This window comes from Myzus persicae, unplaced genomic scaffold, assembly GCF_001856785.1.
Source record: "Myzus persicae strain clone G006 unplaced genomic scaffold, MPER_G0061.0, whole genome shotgun sequence".
Classification (NCBI taxonomy): Eukaryota; Metazoa; Arthropoda; class Insecta; order Hemiptera; family Aphididae; genus Myzus; species Myzus persicae.
In genome coordinates, this window is record NW_019103963.1 from 81,450 (window position 1) to 102,243 (window position 20,794).

Below are 20,794 nucleotides of genomic sequence, written 5' to 3' on the forward strand. Positions count from 1 at the left end.
TTTACCAAAATGCAGTCAATGACAATTTATATTGACCGTCACCACAGGTAGGTAGGTATATAGGTACTATTAAAGTTATCGTTCGGGTGAATTATTGTTACGTAGACATTAATAGCAGCTCACTGCTCGGTAATGATAACTGGAGATTACTATTTTTTTTTCAAAAATTCTTGTTTTATTCAACGGTTCCGGCTTATTGGCTGTTGAGCTATGCATACGGAAATAGGCCACCTCTCGGGATTCGACTTCTAATCATTAACTTACTCTTATCGAGGGTAATAAAACAATGATAAGAGAAATTGGTATAGATCGGTCTCCAGAGACAAACCCCAAAACAATCAACTGAGCGATTAGAGGAGAACATTTCACTCCTACAAACTACCTTGTATACCTACGTATAAATGAAGCTTATTATAAATTCCCTTTGAATAATACAAATTACAATATTATCATTGCAATACATTTCAAATGACATCAGATAAACATAACACCTACAGGGTGGTAGTATAGAACAGCACTACGGCATAATATTAGGAGTTACCGGTTTTTTCCATAATATCATACTCAAAGTACGCATAAAGCACTGGTATAAATGCATTATAAATTTACCCATATTATATGTAAGCGTTCACTTATATTACTTAACCAATCATTTTTTTGAACACAACCATGTTTGCTGAATGCAGACATTTAAAATATTTTTTATGAAGAAAAATTGATACATCTATTTTAAATTTTAATAAAAACAATATTCAATGATGTAACCTATCTTCTTTCACTGTGGAATAAAAAATGTATATTTGAAATTGATTTTGTGTTGTATTATAGATAATGACTAATAATACATGAAACTAGATTTATTTTTAAAGAGTTGCATTTAAATATTTGACACTAGATATTATTTACAAGAGTATTGTCTTTTCTATGAAATAAATTTTCAATAAAAATGTTACTTTTTGGCCGTATGTCATTTTAATTCAATTTTTAGTTTAAACTATTATACCCATAGACATGCAATTTACAATTATTAGTAAAAATAAAAGGTATGTAGGAACACAACAATATTGTTAACTGTTTGTGTGATATGAAATTGGTCAATTATTAATTTGAATGAAATATCAAAATTATGCATTATAAATATCTGTAATTTAATTTTGATTTGAAAAGCGTTCATTTTTTTAAAGGCATTACAAAACATTAATGGACTTAAATAAAAACGTATTTAACATAAGATACATACAAATAAAATCAGTTATACTTCTGTTTTTTTATTAGAAGTATTTTGAAATTGGTCTGCAGACTGCAACGATATGATAATTTTGTCAGTCAGTAGTAATATATTTTAGATAATATAACGTTAACTATTAAATATTATGTATATGCATAAGCAAGAACGTTGCCAAATATTTTAATATATAAATCAAAGCCCTCCGGACAAGCTGCAGCACACGTCTTAATAAACATTGGTACTTTTTAACAGACGTTTAATTTAAGTGTAAAAATACGTTGTGACTTTTTCGTAAATAAAAACAAATTATTATTTGAAGTATATTATTTTTATTAAGATTCCGGAGGCCTTTAGGCTGATATATATAATATTTTATTGGTACGATAATTTATATACATATAGATTAACCGCCGTAACTAAAATATTTTACTCAAGAATTCGGTTCGCAGTTGAGAATCAGAGCCCAAAACCTCAAGCCACGCGTATAGGAATTTTAATTATTAATATATTTTTTTCTTAAAGAGCAGGAGGTGTAAAAAATATTCATGATAATATTATAATAACTTCAGAGTGAAAAACGTAACGTCGTAGAAGTACCTGCAATATAAATTTGGCTGAAAGTAACGCTATATTTTAGTCGGTACGTGTTAATTGAACACCTCCATTAATTTGCGTCTATACGACTGTACCTATACAATATAATATAATAATAATACGTCACTAACAATATTATTATTATAACGCTGCAGTCATATCGATATTTCGAATGAAACCACTCCTCCTCGAATAGAAGAGAAACTATGGACTATAATGGCGCCATAATACATGGGTACATATTATTGTACGTGTATAATGAGTCTATACATAAAATATTTATTTACATATGTATATCTGCAAATTACACTTGCCTCCGAGTATATCTCCTTCATTTCAACAACTTTTGGTATTATAAATAATAATGTAGATGTATATGTAAAATCATATTTATTTTTCTATATATAAATATATATATATATATTATATATATGATATGTATATATCATTTGGCTCATAGCCTGTTTCATGGATTTCCTTTAACTGTAGGTATATATGTATTACAGATACACGTGTACATATATTATATAGTATATACAATAAAATATAATATATACTAGCTGCATAGTTATTGCAGTTGGCGCCGAAACTGGGTGGTTGGTGTCATCCCAGATATACGCCTTAGCGCGCTGTCGCTCCGTCAAACTATACAAAACTTTTATTGTATGCGGGAACAACGGATTATCTTACTTTGAGTTGGACACATTTTCGATGGCAGCTTTGCCCGATAGACAACGCAACGCCATTCAAATGCATTATTCAATTGAAATGTTCAACCAAACAATGTGGACGTCACATTTTGTGTGCCGGATTGTTTTTTTTTTTTTTAACTAATTGTTCATAAACTTAACTTTCTGTAAATGCCTATATGCTTTCAAAGCGGTTTAAGGTACCTAAAATGTTGCAAATATAGTAATAGACAAAATATTTTTTGGAATTCAATTTTAAAATGTTTCCTAATAATCATATTATATTAAAAGTTCGAGAATTTATCATCTAATTCGTCATATTCTGTTTTTTTCAACCAACTATTACAAAAAAAAAAAATTTCACATAAATACACTCGCTTCAGGTTTATTGGGTTTATATTTTGTACAAATTATAATTAATAACGGCTTGCTGGTATTTATCCATATTAGTAATATTAGTTATAGTTATATTATTATACGTTTTGAACAAAAAGTAAATAAATAAAAACAATAAAAATCTATACATTTTTGAATTTTTCGTTATTAATTATATTAAACATTTACATGTTTCTAGCTTTAAAGCTTATTATATCTAAAACAACAGCTTTTTACCAACGATCACTTCACAGGAAACCGTATAAATCTTTAAGGAGAACCGCTGGTGCAAAATCAGGGAATATCCATTTCCACCTTACAGACACACTGCACGAAAGACAACCATCATATTATAGGATTTGCGGACCAGGACTGTCGGACCAATACGCCGAGCCTGCAGAGGAGTTCTAGTTGGGCGGCGGCGACAACGGTGCAGTGCACTACAATGTGCTGCCGAATTCGGTTCAGCCGGCAGTACCCTCTGTTGCTCAACGGTGACGAATATGGAATGCAGCAGAAGCAGCGATTGCAGGAGCAGGATCAGGATCAGTTATAGAGGACAATCAGCCTTTGCCGAAGGACCGCAATTGCCGGAATTACTATACCCGCGTTCACGTGTTCGTTCGGTTGGTATACGCAATCCGCGGCCTGAACGTTTGGACTGGAAAGCTTGATTGCAGACCGACGTGTGCCCTGTGCGCCGGGCACGGAGATGGTAACTGCAGGAGGAACTTTGGACTTCATGGTGAAACTGGTAAAAGGATAATGAGCTTGGCAGTGGACGTTCTAAGAAGAGATACACGAATTCAATAATTCTGGATAGGTTTGGATTTGTTGGCAGAGAAAACTTTCGGTTATAATCGTATGCTTAAATTATGAAACAAAATTAACAATTTTGATTTTTTTCACGATTCTTCATATTATGGTTTATAATAAGTTGTAACACTCTTAGTTCATAATAATGTATACTTATAACTTACTTAATTTGATATTCTATATATCAGGTATATATTAGATTGAAGTTTGACAAAATTGTTTGTCGCTCTTCTTAGTGAACTGATTTCCACGTTGCTTGCTTCTTACCCCCTTATCAGTTTCACCATCACTTCCGTTAGTTCCTCCGTGATCAAGTCACCATCTCCGGTTCACTCGGGTATACGTACCTCGATCTGCCTGGCTTTCTCGTTCACTTTTCCCGACCGCTTGCCAACCGCAGAACGAACACGAGCGGGCAGCAATTCAATTACATAATGATATGCTCCCGGTGGTCCTTCGGCGGTGGCTGATCTCCAAACTCTACTGACCCTGATCCTTTTTGCTGCAAGTGCCGCTGCATGCCATATTCTATATATTCATCGCCGTCGAGCTCAGCCTCCAGCTTCACCGGCTGACTAGGTTTCGGCCGCATCACTGTAGTACACCCCGCCAAGCCACCGTCGCAAAGGCCCAACGAGAACGTGGCTCGGTTACCTCAAAGGTCCACGTCCTCCCCCGGCATCAACTAAATGGCATCCAGATCCGACATCCCTCTAGTCCTCTAATCATCTCGTTGTCCTTCGCTTGCAGTATGTCTATTTAAGTACCACTCCAGTTCCACTGAATGGACGTTCCCTAGTGGTCTAAAACACGACCAGCGTTTCTCCTTAACTTTGTCCGATTTTGATTTGATTGTAGTAGGTGTAAATAATTAGTTTTAAAAACTTTAATGTGAATAAAAAATCTCGTTACTATGGTCCAAGATATTGAATATATAATGTTATGACGTTATTTATCAATTTATCGTATTATTTCATTGTTAGCATACAAACGGACAATTATAACCAGATGCATAAGCTGCTGCAGTTTATTTATATCACATTAATGTTATACCTATACCTTATAAGGTTTAAGTTTTAACTAAAATCTGTAGATAATTAACATTGTAATAATGAACAATAGATATAGTTTATGGATATGAGCTCAACTAAGAAGGCTGGAGTAATGAAGTGACATCCCCCTAAAAAAAAAATTACTCACTGAAATCAAATAGTATTAAGCTAAAATTAATAAATAAAAATAAATGGGTAAGTAGATGTCGGTCAGCTATACAGTAGGTTACAAGTGGGTCACTGTAATGGATGGCGTTAAATTATTTGAATTCAAGGTTAGGTTAGTATACAAACAATGATGATTTTGAGTGAAGATGGTCTGTTAGCCTATAATATTACTTAGTAAAACTAACAAATTGAAAATTAAATGTTTGTAAACAGCTCAAAACGATATGATGTTGAAGTAAATCGAAGCACTTTTACTGTCCTACAACTGGTGAAAGACACAAAAATAAAAATTAAATTTAAAAAAAACACACATGTAAAATCAATACATTCATCACCCTTATAAGAATCTAAAAGAAACAGAATTATAAAAACTATAAAATTTCATGAAAAAATAAAGTATTTATTTTAAACGATACTCAGTGTAAAAAATCACCTCAATACGTGTACGATTTTGTATAGACAGTTCATATTTTAGGAACTTAAAATGATTTTTCAAGAGCCAAGATTTAAAAATGATTTCAAATTATTATATAGTCGGATATACTAAAAATTTAATATGTAGTAATATTTATTTATTTATTTTTATTTAAATTAATATCGAAAGATTACTGGGCCTCACTGAGGAAAACTCGTGTGGAGGCCCATGAGTTATCTTAGATTACAAATAATTCTTATTGTTTTAAGGTACATGTTACATTTTTAAAAAACAAATAAGCAGTTTTTCATAAATAAATCACATAAATAATTCTAGTAACTATTATAAGCGTTAAATTAGTATGTTACATACAATTTTATGTTTTACACACATATTCATATCGTAGCCAGTGGTTAATTTTTTTTTTGAATATGGGTAGCGGTAAATTAACCATATCATTGGGCATTAAGTTAGCTATCTGCGTTCCCAAAAAATAGTAAACTTTTCGGCAACTAGTTTTTGAGGGCCAATCTAGGGAAAATTTACTATCTGCATATCTGGTGTTGACCCCATGGTTTATAGAATCTAACTGATTGTGTTTTTTCAGATATATGGTGATTGTTTTTAGGTATAAGAGTTCTATATTGAGGACATTAAAGTCTTCGTAAAGCTTTTCGGTTGGATATCTCCAATTTTTTTTGTTTGCGACCCTGAGTATAGTGTTTTGGCATTTTTGGAGCGGTAGAAGGGCGTTGTTGTAGGCACCACCCCATCCGATTATGCCATACGATATTATTGACTCGAATAGTGTTAGGTATATAGTTCTGATGTCTTTGAAAGGCAATATTTCACGTAATTCTTTCATTATGTATATCATTTTTTTTAGTTTATTTGTGACAGAAGTAATCTGGTTTATCCATTTCATATCAGAGCACATTTCTATGCCTAAATATTTACAGTTTTTGACAATACTAACCGAGTTACAGTCACAGCTTTTCAATGTATTACAGTTGGATTCGTGGATTTTTATATTGTGTATGGGTGGTAAAGTTTGTTCAGACAGTGAGTGGAGTAAGATGGTTGATTTATTGAGATTTAGAAATAAACTGTTATCGCTCAACCAATTATGGATAGATTTAAGATCGACTTCAATGTTTTGGCATACTTCACTCCAAGAACTACCAATACAGATCAGTACGGTGTCGTCTGCATAACACACTGTTTTACTATTTAACTTAAGTAATTTTATATCGTTTAAGTGGATGTTAAAGAGAACCGGAGATAGTGTAGTACCTTGAGGTACTCCGCATTTTATAATATTTTCACTAGAGATAGTACTGTTTATTTTTACCCTCTGTATTCTGTTTTCTAGATAAGATTTAATGAGAGACAAGGCCGATCCAGTTATGCCTATATTCTGTATTTTACTTAGAAGTTTATTGTGATCCACTGTATCGAAGGCTTTAGCCAGATCTAAATAAATTGTAGCACATTTTTTTCCTTCATCGAGTGCAGTATAGATAAGTTTTGTGACATTCGTTAATGCTTGGTCCGTGCTTCTATTGGGTCTAAAACCGAATTGACATTCAAAAAGAAGATTGTTTGATTCTAAGAAAGATATAAGTTTTTTTTTTATGATTTTTTCAAATGTTTTAGCTATGTTTGAAATAACTGATATCGGACGAAAGTTTTCTAGAGCTGAGATAGGACCTTTCTTATGTGTGGGGGTTATTATAGCTACTTTAAAGGCATCTGGTACTTTATTTTGTGATATGCATAGATTAAAAATATGACTTAATGGTTTACAAAATGTTAAACTATGTTTTTTTAGTAAATCGGAGGGTATCTTATCAAGACCGGGTGAAGATCCGTTTTTTAATTTAGAGATAGCTTCAAAAATTTCAGTATGAGTGATTAGGTCGAATTTATTAAAGTATACCTTGTTTTGCAAATTATAGTCGAAGTTTGTAGTGTAATTGTAGGTATTTTTACGGTTTTTTAGTGACGTAATTAAATCGGTAGCTACATTTGTAAAATATTTATTAAATTTTTCAGCCAAAATATATTCGGGGTTTTCATCAGTATAATCATTTATGTTTTTACAGTTATTTAATAATTCTTTAAAGTTACTTGATTTCTTATTTTTTGCTAAGATATTATTAATAGTCTGCCATTTAAGTTTTGTGTTATTTCCAGATTTTAGTAATTCTGCTTTGTAGTAAAGGATCTTTGCAGTTTTTATTATTTTTGTAATTTTGTTTCTAAATTTTACGTAGTAATCTTTTAAATTTAAATTAAGGGGGTGTTTCTTAACTTGTAAATGGAGACGGTCTCTTTGTCTTATTGAGTTAATTATCGCGGTAGTGGCCCATGGTTTCAATTTTTTGGTTTTTGAGGAGATAGATATTTCAGCTGAGGCCTGGTTTTTTAGGTTATTTAAAGTGCTAGTGAAATATTGAGTGGCTTTATTTACATCAGTGAATTCAAGTATTTCTGACCAATTGTGGTTTACAATTGAGTTTGATAGTTTTTGATTATCAGTTTTTAATATTTTAAGTGGATTTGGCATATTATTTCTTTTATCTAATATATTGCCTAAACTAAGTATTGTCGGGTAGTGGTCTGTAATGTTAGAGAGTACAATTATTGGTATTATGTTAGCATGGGACTTTGTTTTAATAAAAATATGATCTATACAGGTATTTGAAATTGGTCTGGTGATGGTATTGATAAGCGATGCAAACCCGAACTGTGCCATTACCAGTAGGTACTCTTCTCGTATTTTAGAATGTTTGATCAAATCAATATTTAAGTCACCTAAAAACATTTTGTAACTAGCTGTTTTTAAAGTGGAATTTAAAAGTATTATATCATTAAGCTCGAGTAAAGTTACGTCTGTATTACTATTGGGTGATCTATAAATCGCGTAAATCAAAAAGTCAATTTTTGACATCTTAAAAGAAATCTCTAGGGCTGTTAATACTTGTGTATTGGTTTCGGTAACAATGATATCGCTTAATGTGTCCTTTAAGTAGACTACAACACCATCATTTTGATTTTTATTGTTTGTGGTGGAGTATGTTGTATAACCGTTTATTGCGAAATTATTAATTGATATGTTATCTAAACCTAGCCATGCTTCAGTTAAAACAATCACTTCAAATTTGGTTTCAATGTTATCAAGAATAATGCATAGTTCATCAAAGTGTTTTTTAATACTACAGATATTTGTTGTCAATATATTGAGTGAGTTTTGTTTGTATACTAAGGTATCTAGATTATCAAAAGAGCAGTTAACCGAGTTCACGGTATTTACGTTTTCATGTAAAAATGCGTGAATAGTATTATCATTCATTATAATAATATGGTGTAGGGTATAATATACAATTTGTTATTTATAACGTAAAACTGATCGTAGAGCCAATTAGTGTTATGGAAACGCAGATAGCGATATCGTTCGAATAAAGATTTGAGAGAAAGTAATATAAGCTGGCTAAATGTGCTTTGTAATTCTGGGATCGATATGAGTATGGTGTTAACAGATAAATCCATTAAGGCTAGTAATAAATAATAATAATTGATAGATTGTATAACATTAAAATAGTGATTATAAAAGGTTTGAAAACGGTAATATAGATAGGTAATTGAGTGAGATAATAGCAAATTATATGATATGTAATGACTAAAGAGTATAAGAGTTACAATTTGAGGAGAAGGATATATAATATAGTAAAATAGTAAGAAATATGTAAGATTAATATTTACAAATTTTTGTTTTAGGAGTTTAAATTTTCATATTGTCCTTTGATGTTTTGAATTGTGTCCTCGCTGTCGACACGTATAATCTTATCTGTTTCGTTTTTGCGTAAGAAGATTATGGCGTTTTTTGTCCATGCAAATTGAAAGTTTAGCTGTTTTTTTAGGTCTCTGGCTTCTTTGAATAATTTATTTCCCTTGGTTGTTAAGTTTTCTCTAATATATATAGGTACATCCGGTTGGATGTCAATAAATTTACTAGAGAAATTCCTAAATATTTGTCGAGCTTTGAGAAAATCAATTTTAACTTGGTGGTTACTAAAGCTGACTAGGATTCTTCTAGGGTGCGTATTATTATGGTTAAAACCAACTCTATGACAATCATTAATCATAGAGTCATTTATGTTTACATTTAGCTGTTTACCAATATTTTTAATAAGTATTGAGCAGTTTTCATTTTTATTTTCGGGAATACCATCAATGATAATGTCGTTGGCGATTTGGCGACGTTCTATGGATTCAATCTGTTTTTCCAATTGAGATATGTGTGTCTTCAGTGCTTGGTTTTCTGTGATAATTTTATCAATAGCGTTGAATTTAGTATTCAGAATTTCAAAATTTTTGGCTGTATCGTCCTTGTGATTTTGAAAGCAATCTCTGAGTTGTAAAATAATTTCTTTGATCTCAAGTAGTTCGTTACTTTCTAGGTTTGTTGAATTTTCGAGTCTAAGAGAGGCTCTTTTGGCGCTAGCGCATTTGCTGCATCGCCATATGTTATTGGCTTCTTTTAAGTAGTCGATATCCTCTTTAGTGAGTTGTTGGCATTTTGCGTGCCATGTTAAGTCACAATCAATGCATTTTATGGAGCATGCTTTAGTAATATTAACGGAACATTTATTGCATACGGGCATCTTAAATAGACGGAAAAAGAATAAAAAGAAATATAAAGTACGCAAAAACAAATTATATATCGATATACACTGGAATATAGGTAATAAATATAGAAATAGCGATAAGCGACCGACGAAAAATGCAATACGACCGTACAGGTCAACGTACAGCAGATAACTAATATACAATATGTTTATAAAAATAGATTTCAATATTAAATTTAAAATAATTGCATTATGATTTTTCAGATACATTTTTTAAATATTTTCATTTTATTAAAACACATTGTTGTAAGTCAATATAATTCTCACTTTGATGAAACATTGTCTTTTTTTATTATGTTCGTAGTGTTTCATTGAAACAAAAAATGAACGATTTGAATTTGAATCAAGCTTTACAAATATGTTATTAAAATGCTTGAAAATAAATAAAATAAATGAACTGTTCCACAAAAAATACCATTATAAATCTATTTTAATTTAAATGTTCATTTATATTATGATATTACTATATTGGTACATAATATTACGTGGCCAGTTATTTAAATAATATATTGTATTTAGATGGAAAAACAATTTTTCAACTCGTCTTGCAGAACATAACATGTGTCATCTTGATAGACGATAGTAAAATATGGATTCACGCGCGCGTGTATGGATATTATAATATATTTTTTGTCTCGCATTCGTCCGACGTAAGTTATTTGTTTTTGACGTTTGACTAAGGGTCAACGGATAACCGTTCGTATTTAATCACGTATCGATTAAAGTGTTGTGGTCTGAAAAAACCCAATGGTATAAGAAAGCCCGAAACGTTCCAAGGCCATTTTATATACTCGTAATATTAATAATCAAAATAATATAATATACAATAATATATAAGAATATTATATAGCGAGGTCGGTGTGAGATGTCGTCTCGATGGTCTTCCAGGACGACGGACACAACAAGGCAAACCCGAAAGAGTGTTCGGTATTAAAATATAATATTATAACGCTGTACGTGTATGCATCTATATAATATACATATAGTGTTTCCATAAAAAAATAATTCGATTCGGGAAAAGAGACAGTGACAGGGACAAAGAGAGACAGAGAGTGATAACCTACACACGCGAGTCCGAGTGCGGACGGTGTTGGAGTGAAGTCAGAGTAAAAGAGAAAAGGATAATTCTGCAGGAGAGCCGTGCTCGTGGATAGGTGAGCGGTGAGGGGTTGATGGCCTAGTGGGACGGGGCTGAAGAGAGGGCGACCGGTCGACCGTTTTTGTCGGCTGCAGACGGGTTTCCGAATAGCCACGTAATTAATTTTGACAATGTGACAAAACACCAGAAGTACCTTCTTATTAAGATTCCTTTCACACTAAAATACCTCTCTATATAATATAATATTATTATTATACGTCTATACCCACTTTGCCCTTCTCTCGCCACCATCGTTTCCAACTGGTTTGCGGGGCGCGCGGCGATGACAGTAGTCATAACGATTTCGGGAAAAGTGACCCACGACGACGATGGTGTGGCCATATAAATAAAAAAAAATAAGAAAATAATAATAATTATTATAAAGCTTTATTATAATAATAATTTTATATACAAAATCATTATAGCCAGTGACTGTCCGACCGAACTACACGCTGTAGTAATCGAATATATTAAAATAATATAATATATTAATGAAACATCCCCTCCCTTCGGCTAATCTCGTGTTATCTCAAGCGCGTGTTTCGTATTAAACGCCACATATAATACGATCCATCTATATTTCAATTAATTTCTCGAAAGAAAAAAAAATATATAAACACAGGTACCTCGTTAAGATTAAACGAAAGTATTATTCGATTTTTAAGTGTCCGATAACGCGTTGTGTTATAGTGTAAACTCGAAGACGTTTTTATTTAATTTAAAACTAGTACATATATGCATTTATTATAAATATATATATATACATATATATACATATATATACATATATATATATATACTATAACATTTATATATATCTACTTAATGCATACTCGATACTTCGAAGGGAATAAATATTTTTTGTGTGTGGTTTTAAATAAGATAATCTGCACTGGTCGTACGATAAGATAGAGACACGAAATATTAATTTCGTCCGAATCTCAAGATTCGTATTATTATTATATTATATACGTCAAGTCTTTGCCCACCCAGCTCTGCAGCTGTATTGCATACATATTTATATGCGTATAACCTATATAGGTGGATGACCACAAACGATTTAAATGTGTTATAAAGTAGGTAATTCAATTTAATAAAAGTATACATATATCAGCTGTACATCGTGATACATAATTATATCAAAATATATTCGAAGCGATATTATAAACATAATTATTATTATTTGGCATATTATTCAAAAAACATTTTCAAGTGCTTTTAAAAATAACACATAAAAAAATGTTATGTTATTTTAAGAAACGGTTTTTTATTTAACAATTTCACACAAAGTTATAAAATTATCGAACTTTGGAAACACAATCACCATTGTTTCAGCTACCTAGTGAAAAAAATTTAAAAATAATTGAGTGTCAATTTTTCTAAATATAGCGCATTGGGAATTAAATATTATTAATATTTAGAAAAATATGGGTGTCGTTTATATCGAAAATTACATGGGAAACGATTAAAGGATAATATTATAATAATTATATTATTATTTGCCGTTTAAGTCAAATAATAATATTATAATAACTATATTATTATTTGTCAAATATTTTCGCTGTACAATTAGAATGTTTTCTTACACGAAATGTACCTACGTCTTAACTATAGATTGGATATAAAGGTGTTTAAAGAGCAAAAAAAATAGATAAGTATGATTGTTTATATGAATGAAATGAATGCAATTTATAAGTGATGAATAATTTTAATTATAAACAAATAAACGGTGAGTTGATAGAGATTTCTTTTGTATTATTTATTCTTTTTATAATTTCCTCTAGGTAAATACTATACATAAACATTATATATTTATCATTATCATTATCAAGTTAAATTTTATTTTACTAGGTAACATTTTCGTTTTTATTATTTTCAGCATTTACTATTTCATAATAATGATGTCTCGTCGCTATTGTGTAGGAGTAGAGTTTTAATAAGATTCAAGCTTTATAAAATATTTAAAAAATAATAATAATAATAATAATACATTTCGTTTTGAAATAAACGTGACAATAATAACAGCGGTGCGGTGGTGGGAAATGTGACTTAAGGCTAACAACTAGACGAAACAACTTAAATCGGAGTCTGAATTGTTAAATTTTACGACCGATTTCGTTATTTTTTTCTTTAAATGTTCTATCCCCTTTCGACTAATTAAATGTTCACACGTCGGTTTCGCTAAAATCCACCACATTAAATCTGTACTCGGCGGCGGCGACGACATTTGCGTTCGCCACTCATGTGTATATAAAACTGCCGAATTTCGATATAATATAATAACATTATAATGATATGCAGATGACACCAAAAATCTAAATCTTTAGATAGAGATATCGAACCGTGGTACCTACTCGCGAGTATTTGTTTATTCATCAACACTATGTGCACGCATGCGTATGAAAAAGCACAGGCCACAAACTAAACGTGTGAATAATATATTATTATAAAACGCATATATATATATATAAATTATATATGTATGTGTATTGTGTATGTGTGTGTGTCTGTGTGCCTGTGTATCGGTGGGTGCATGTAAATTTACACAGATCTGGAAAAAAAATACCGAAATTCGTTTCTTATGCAAATAAGACAGCAGTCTTTGCGCTTATGTAAGACAAACGCAACGCGACTGACGCCAAATAATAATATACGCATCAACCGTGAAATACAATTTGTCGACTTGTTCGAACAGCGGGCCGAATTAAAATTGTTTTATAGTATTATGATATTATCACACCAGCAGTCGGCAGCAGATAAGAGCAACACGAAAATCCAAAAAACCGAACACAATTTGTAGAAAAAAATGACCTCGTGATGACTGGTCCTGCAGCATGTGCCAATACTTTACCGTACGCCCAATAAACGAATACATACTTATACAGTCATATATTGGAAGGCATGTACGGGACTTGTGGGTATAATATGTACATAATCTCAAATATAAATTAATCCCGGAATCACCTGCCAAACGTGCAAACACAATCAATTATTTTGGACTCAAAATTATTTAACTTGTAAAACTGGTAACGTTGATACCTATACCTATATACTCGATTTAATCTTAAAAATGTATTTAAATGTATATAATTACGACCGTGTGGTGTGTACACATTTTTATCAGATACATCAACAATATGTACCTACACATTATACACGTAGTGCTCAATATTGTTTATAATATGATAAATCAAACATGATGTATTGTACACAATCATGAATACACCTGGTGTGTAATTTTTTTTTAATGTTGTAATATAATATCGTTTTACGTATAATATAGGTATTCAATTTTTGTAAAATGATAATTTATATCGACTAGAAGACATAAGTCAGTTCAATTTTTCTATAATATAATAGTATTATATAGTGGTATTAAAAAAAAATTATAAACGTGACTTTTTGCTGTTAAATAATAAAACTTAAACAATTATTATTTATTTATGGTAAAATATTCTTCAATCTCCAATAATAAATAATAATATTTTAAGTATCAAATTGCCCCAAAACTGCGCTATGAAGTATTTAACACTTAAAATATATAAACTATAGATGGAAAGTCAACTCCGGTGGCCGGTTTATATTAATCGATACGTTACACCGTCTGCTACAATTTGGTTTAAGTACCCGGGGTAAATAGTATATACACCATCATAATGAAAATTTAAAATTGTGTTATTGGAGTATTGGACAAGTAAGGTTGAGCTATCACAGCTTTGATAGAATATAGTAGAATGCACACTCGAGCAATATGAAAAGACCTGTCAGTACAATCAAACATTTCAAGATTTTTAAATTAGATTTGCAGGTGAAATATCTAATGGAAAGAACAGAGAAATGAGAGAGAAATGGATAATTTAATTCTCTGTATAGGAGTACTAGAAAATCTCGTTAACCTAACCAACTAACGTGATTAACGCGTATTTTCAAAATGAGCAAAGGTGCATTTGTTTTTTTTCTCAAGAATTACAAAGGAGATGATAAAAACCAACACTATAAGACATCGGCGTAATACGTTTTACCCGATGCTCTAATTCCTGAAAGTAATAAAATCACATAAATTGCATCATATCATTCATTCATAAAATCTTAAACAAACAATTGATCATTTTACTTGAAATAACGGTATAAGAAATAATGAATTTCGATTTAAAGCTTTCAAGAGCGCAAAACTGATTTTATAACTGTAAAACAGTAAAAACGTTCCATTCTAATTGTAATAATTGGATATGCAGTAATATGAATATTAATATTTACATCAACCCAATCATATTGTTATATTCTTCTCGATGGTTTTTTTTTTTTATTGAAACGACACTAATACTTAATAATAATTTTATTGAACAGTTTGGATGAGTGGGTTAGTAGCACGCCATGACCCACACCTTTCGCGATACAGCTTCGAAAGGAAAATAAAAAAAAAAATTCTTACAACAGAAAAACCTCAAGTCCACGACGATGAGTGGCGATTAAAATATATTATATTATAGTTTAAAAGCCGCGTGAGGTACAGGAAGTGCTTGGAAAAAAAAACAAATTTAAAACGCCGCTCGAAAACCGGCCTTGTCATGTGTGCGCGTACGTGACAAATGAAGTAATTTTGTGGATGCTCTATTTTTTTTCCTAGGAGAAAAATCATTCCCATTAAAGATGTTCATCATTTATCAAACACAGTTTTGCCCGAGGTGGTACTCCCGGGGTGAGGGAAGGAATCTCATCGCGGTGTCCAATTATTATTATATCGTAAACGCTCGCTTACTACCGCCGTCGGGGCGAAGGTTAATTAGGACCCGCCGAAACTCTCAATAATGATATAATATAAATTATAGAATAATAAAAACGCGTATGACCCTGCACATATCGTAATAGTTGAATGGAATAGGTACACCTCGAGAATATTGTTATATTAATAGTACGTTGTTCTCGACCGATCACTGTACAATATTATATCACCTATTACTATCAGTATATACGTTCGGTGGCAATGGCCAACTGTGCGTGGGTGTGGTTGCAAGGGGTGTGTGGTGGGTTGGGTGGTTCGGGGTGGTCGAGTCGATATATTATTATTATGAAGATCGACGGCGATGATGATGATGATATGATGAAACCTAACCTAACCTATAGCCTTATTATTATTGCCGTGAACGTTATTTCCAAAAAAGCCGAACTGCGCGTGACCGTCGCAACGAAAAACGGTACATCGGTAGATCAGGCCACCGGTCCCGTCTCTCGTGCCCATACCTGTACAGCATATTTTTTAAATGTTTAATATTCTTACGTATTATTTTAAACGATCGGCACCCTTCGTCGTCGATTTACGACGCGAGCCCATTATTCATAATAATATTATTATTACACAATATATTATTATATAGTAGCCACGGTGTGTACAACTGCTGTGTACAATATAATATGAAACGACGTCGGCCGCGCCGCATCTTATAACTCGCAGTAGTCGGACCGGAGTGGTAAGACGGTGCCGAGGGGGGCAGTGGCAGCGGCGGCGCGGCGTCGGTGGCGCGGCGTCGGTGGCGGCAACGTCATCGGTTTGAAGAAAATTAATATAATAATATAATATTGTGTTACAAACATTTACGGCCGTATTACTATTTAATAATACATTATTATAAATTATAATATTATACACATTTACTACGATGATGCGCGCACTCGAATGAATCCATCAAAGTCTAAAATCCAATATAGCTTATTATTGTCTCTTCGGTGTTTTTAAGACTTATTATATTATATGGAACTACTGTAATGTTTCTTATGCTCTGTTTGACATTCGTCGTCGTCGTTGTATCACTATTTAAAAGTTTCCGATTAACGGGTCTAGACTTGACAGTATAATCGTGTGAAATGGAAAATTGAATTGAAATGTATTTAGGTATTATTACTTTTAATAAATGTTAACTACAGACTAGAATTTTACGCATCTATAACAGTCTGAAATTAATGGACTTCAGACTTGTAAAGTGAAAATACTGATGGCAAATATGTAAAAATATTTAAGACGATTTTCGTTGACAAATTATTCCTCCCATCCATTCGAAATATTAAAGTGCAAAAAATGAATTTCACTAAAACATCGTCTGAAAACTTATAGGTGCGAATGCAGTCATGACAGGAATACAAAAATGTTTGTGGTTTGACAAGATAATTGAGTTGTCAGATATGAAATTTTAGTATTGGTCTATGTCAAACTTTTACCCCAAACAATGAGTATTTATGCTTCTTAGAGCTTCTTATAGAATCGTGTTGACATAAGCTCAAATTAGATGTGTTGCAGCGTTCAAGGGAAGAAAATTTAAATATATTACTCTAGAAGCAATTTGAAGCCAGAAAAAAAAGTATGAAACAGTCATGAATAATATGATTATAGATAACAGATTAAGAAAGTTGTAAAAAGAATGATAATTTTGTTCGTAAATAAATACAAGGTTTATCAATAAGAAATTAAATACCTACTGATATTGTGCTCCTTTGATGCAAATCAAGATGCATATACTCGTATTTTAACATACATGTATACACTTTAAACCGTAAACAGAAAAAAATAGTATTTGACATTCAATTTCGATTATATAAGATCGCATATTCGCATCAAAGACAACACACGAATTGGTGAATACAATTTTGTATAATATTGAAGTGGATCAATTTTTTTTCAAAGATGCCTTATCTTGAAAGAAAATACTAAATATAATATTATGTTATCGAGTTTGTTTGATCTGTGTACAATGTTAAGTCGATAAGTAAATGTGAAAACTTTTAAAATTGAATTTTACGTTATTACATTTTTAGTTATTACCAAGGTTATTACTGACCACTGATTACTGCAGATATTACATACATACATTAATACTAATATTATAAACACATATATATATATTATAATGTATAGTAAACTTTTCGTTATTTCTATAAAAAAACAATCAAAATGTCTATGATATAATATTATTGAATTTGGTATAATTTATCATTTCAACTGTAGATTTTCTTATGTATAGTAAAAAAATTAATTTAAAATATAGATTACACATTACATTAACCAATACAAATGTACAAATGTTTGATTTTAAGATAAGACTTAATGTATTTTCTTAATTGGTATAAATTAATTAAAATGGGTTGAATACGAAGCGTGCGTTTGTCCATATACCAATATAAAGTATAGATCCGAGATATTGCAAGAGACTACTCCCACAAAGTGTATTTCAATTTCTAATCGTATTCGACTTGAAAACATGTAAAATCGTACCGAATTCAAAGTTATCAAAATAGAAATCAACGCGCGTAACATGTCTTCTTCATTAAACTAAGTGCGCCCTATAGCGCGCTTTAAAGCGATGCAATCATTTGCTCTGCAAAAAAACAAAGCACATATAGACGGCGTCCACCTTCGTCTTTTCAAATCGAACCTTTTTAATCATACCACCGACACTCGGCTCCCGGTTAAATCAATTTATTATGAAGTAAAAATATTTACTATATATTAATGAAATCGGTGCAATATAATACATGCGTAGTAGGTATATGACGAGTATTATGAATGTGAGTCGATTAGAACTGAAAATTATTGTTTGTTCGTAGGAAAAATAAAGTATTAAACCAAGAAATGTCTCAAATCACATGCAGAACTGCATTTATGTGCAATTATAATTTAAAGTAATCGTATCACTGTAACACTGTATCAATATATTATTATTATTATTATATATGACGTCTACACTCTGTGAAACAAATAACTCATTTCACACGAATATAGACACGAGAACATAACAGTAGTAGTAATAATAATAATATAAGTACACAACAATACCGTGTCAACCAATTACATCACAGTAAGTATATCTTATCTCACAATATTCCTTTCCGAAAAATTCCCTCATTTGTCTGTTAAGTGAGATTGGTGTCAGTGGCACGACCTCTTTAATCTTAGCTAAAATCCTATCTCATTACACATCATAGACGCTCAAGTTCGAAAACATACATTATATATATAATACTATGTCTTATCTATGTAAGGTTGGCACACATCGTTAGGCGGTCGCGTGGGTGCAGGATACTGCTGCAACAGCTCGTATAATACTATGAAGATTTAATAAATAAATAAATTACACCGTTTAAAATGTTGAGTTTATTGTTACTTATAACAATAGACAGGTAGTTGAAATGATTAAAAATATTGAATTATAATAATATGATGTACATGTTTGTATCCCCGAAGCCTGTAACTCGGATATGGTTTTACGTAATTATTGTTTCTATACGAGTTTATCGTTTAACCGACAGAAACTATTGTGCACATAATGAACTATATGCTACGTTTACCCATAACATTTTGATCGCTCACCCACTTACTGTTTAAAAATATATTTAATTTGTTTTTTAATCGCACGTTTTTACCTACACCAAACCCCTTGTTATAATATTATTTAAACACTTTAAATACAAATATTTACTGCGTTTCCATTAGATCCTGTGTGATTGATGATTACACATCATTATTATATTACACAAACCCGGTGCGATGCTATAAATGTGTTCGCTTTTCTCAAACTATCTTTGACAATTAACTTCTAAGAAACTCAAACAGCTGAAGGAAGTATGTTCGGGGATGTATATATTACGTTTGTCATCGGTATCGTCTCGTTCAGTTCCTAATGAAGATACTGGCGCCAAGTTTTCGGATAATTAAAGAGGAACCGTCTTATTAGTAATTTAGTGTAGTGAAAATAACATTTAATTTCGGCTATGTTCTCGAATTTCGACTGACGAATGGTTATTAAATGTTATTACTATTTAAAATACGAATTTACTTACTCGATCCCGGTGGCATGCAGGATGGAGAATACAAAGTTGGTTTACATTTTCACGAAATCGGTCCACACATTTTATACACAGGAATTTTTACCATACGGTATTATACAATACAGAGAGGGTTAAATCTTAGTTCATACATCGTGTAAATCTAATAATATAATAAACGCCATTACCAAGTAGAAGTTTTGTATGTACGCGATTGTAGGTTAGGTTTTTGATAATATCCTTAAAATAAACAATTTGAACTCTAAAATTAAAATAATTGATAATTTTTAATCTAATTCCATCGCCAGTAGATGCATCTAACTACATAGCAATTCTTTTAACAGATTAATTATCTCAAAAAGTACGAAATATTTATTTTTTAAGATAACCTAACCTTGAAGAGATACATTTATTTTTACTATTTTGTAGGTATTTAAATTTTTGAACGACAACGTGCACGTTTTTATTTTCATATTCCGAAGCAGAATATTTTTCTGAGAATTTCAATTTCATAAAAATCGAATGTGTTTACCATTAAAATAATCACCTTTTACCATTATATACTTACATTGCGCGTGTAATGTAAAGATTGACAACATGTCGACATGTAACTATATGATAGGTATTATTAGTGTATAATGCTGCAAACTCATATTTGCGTATAATATTATATTGTGTATGTAAACTTTATTATGTAGAAAAAAAAAATATGTATAATACACACTCGTTTAAATCCGGAATATCATATTCTGTTGGCGCGTTACATTACATATTTTTTCGTAAAATATTATATTAATTCAATTCGTGTGCTGCG

The 20,794-nt window shown here is 31.3% G+C and overlaps 1 protein-coding gene across 1 annotated transcript; it reads right to left on the reverse strand.

Annotated features, from left to right (window-relative positions):
• Nucleotides 1-9,113: 9,113 nt before the first annotated feature.
• Nucleotides 9,114-10,004, reverse strand: LOC111036975. The gene is made up of 2 exons (XM_022319311.1): nt 9,569-10,004; nt 9,114-9,379 (listed from the first exon to the last, which is right to left on the reverse strand). The coding sequence occupies exons 1-2, from the start codon at nt 10,002-10,004 to the stop codon at nt 9,114-9,116; spliced, it is 702 nt and encodes a 233-aa protein (XP_022175003.1).
• Between the last annotated feature and the right edge of the window lie 10,790 nt (nt 10,005-20,794).

Excerpts from the sequence above, each read along its gene's own strand:
- LOC111036975 (XM_022319311.1), bottom strand. The coding sequence starts at position 10,004 with ATGCCCGTATGCAATAAATGTTCCGTTAATATTACTAAAGCATGCTCC. Across the intron at positions 9,380-9,568 it reads CAACGACATTATCATTGATG|CTCGACAAATATTTAGGAAT; the intron begins GTATTCCCGAAA and ends ATTTTCTCAAAG.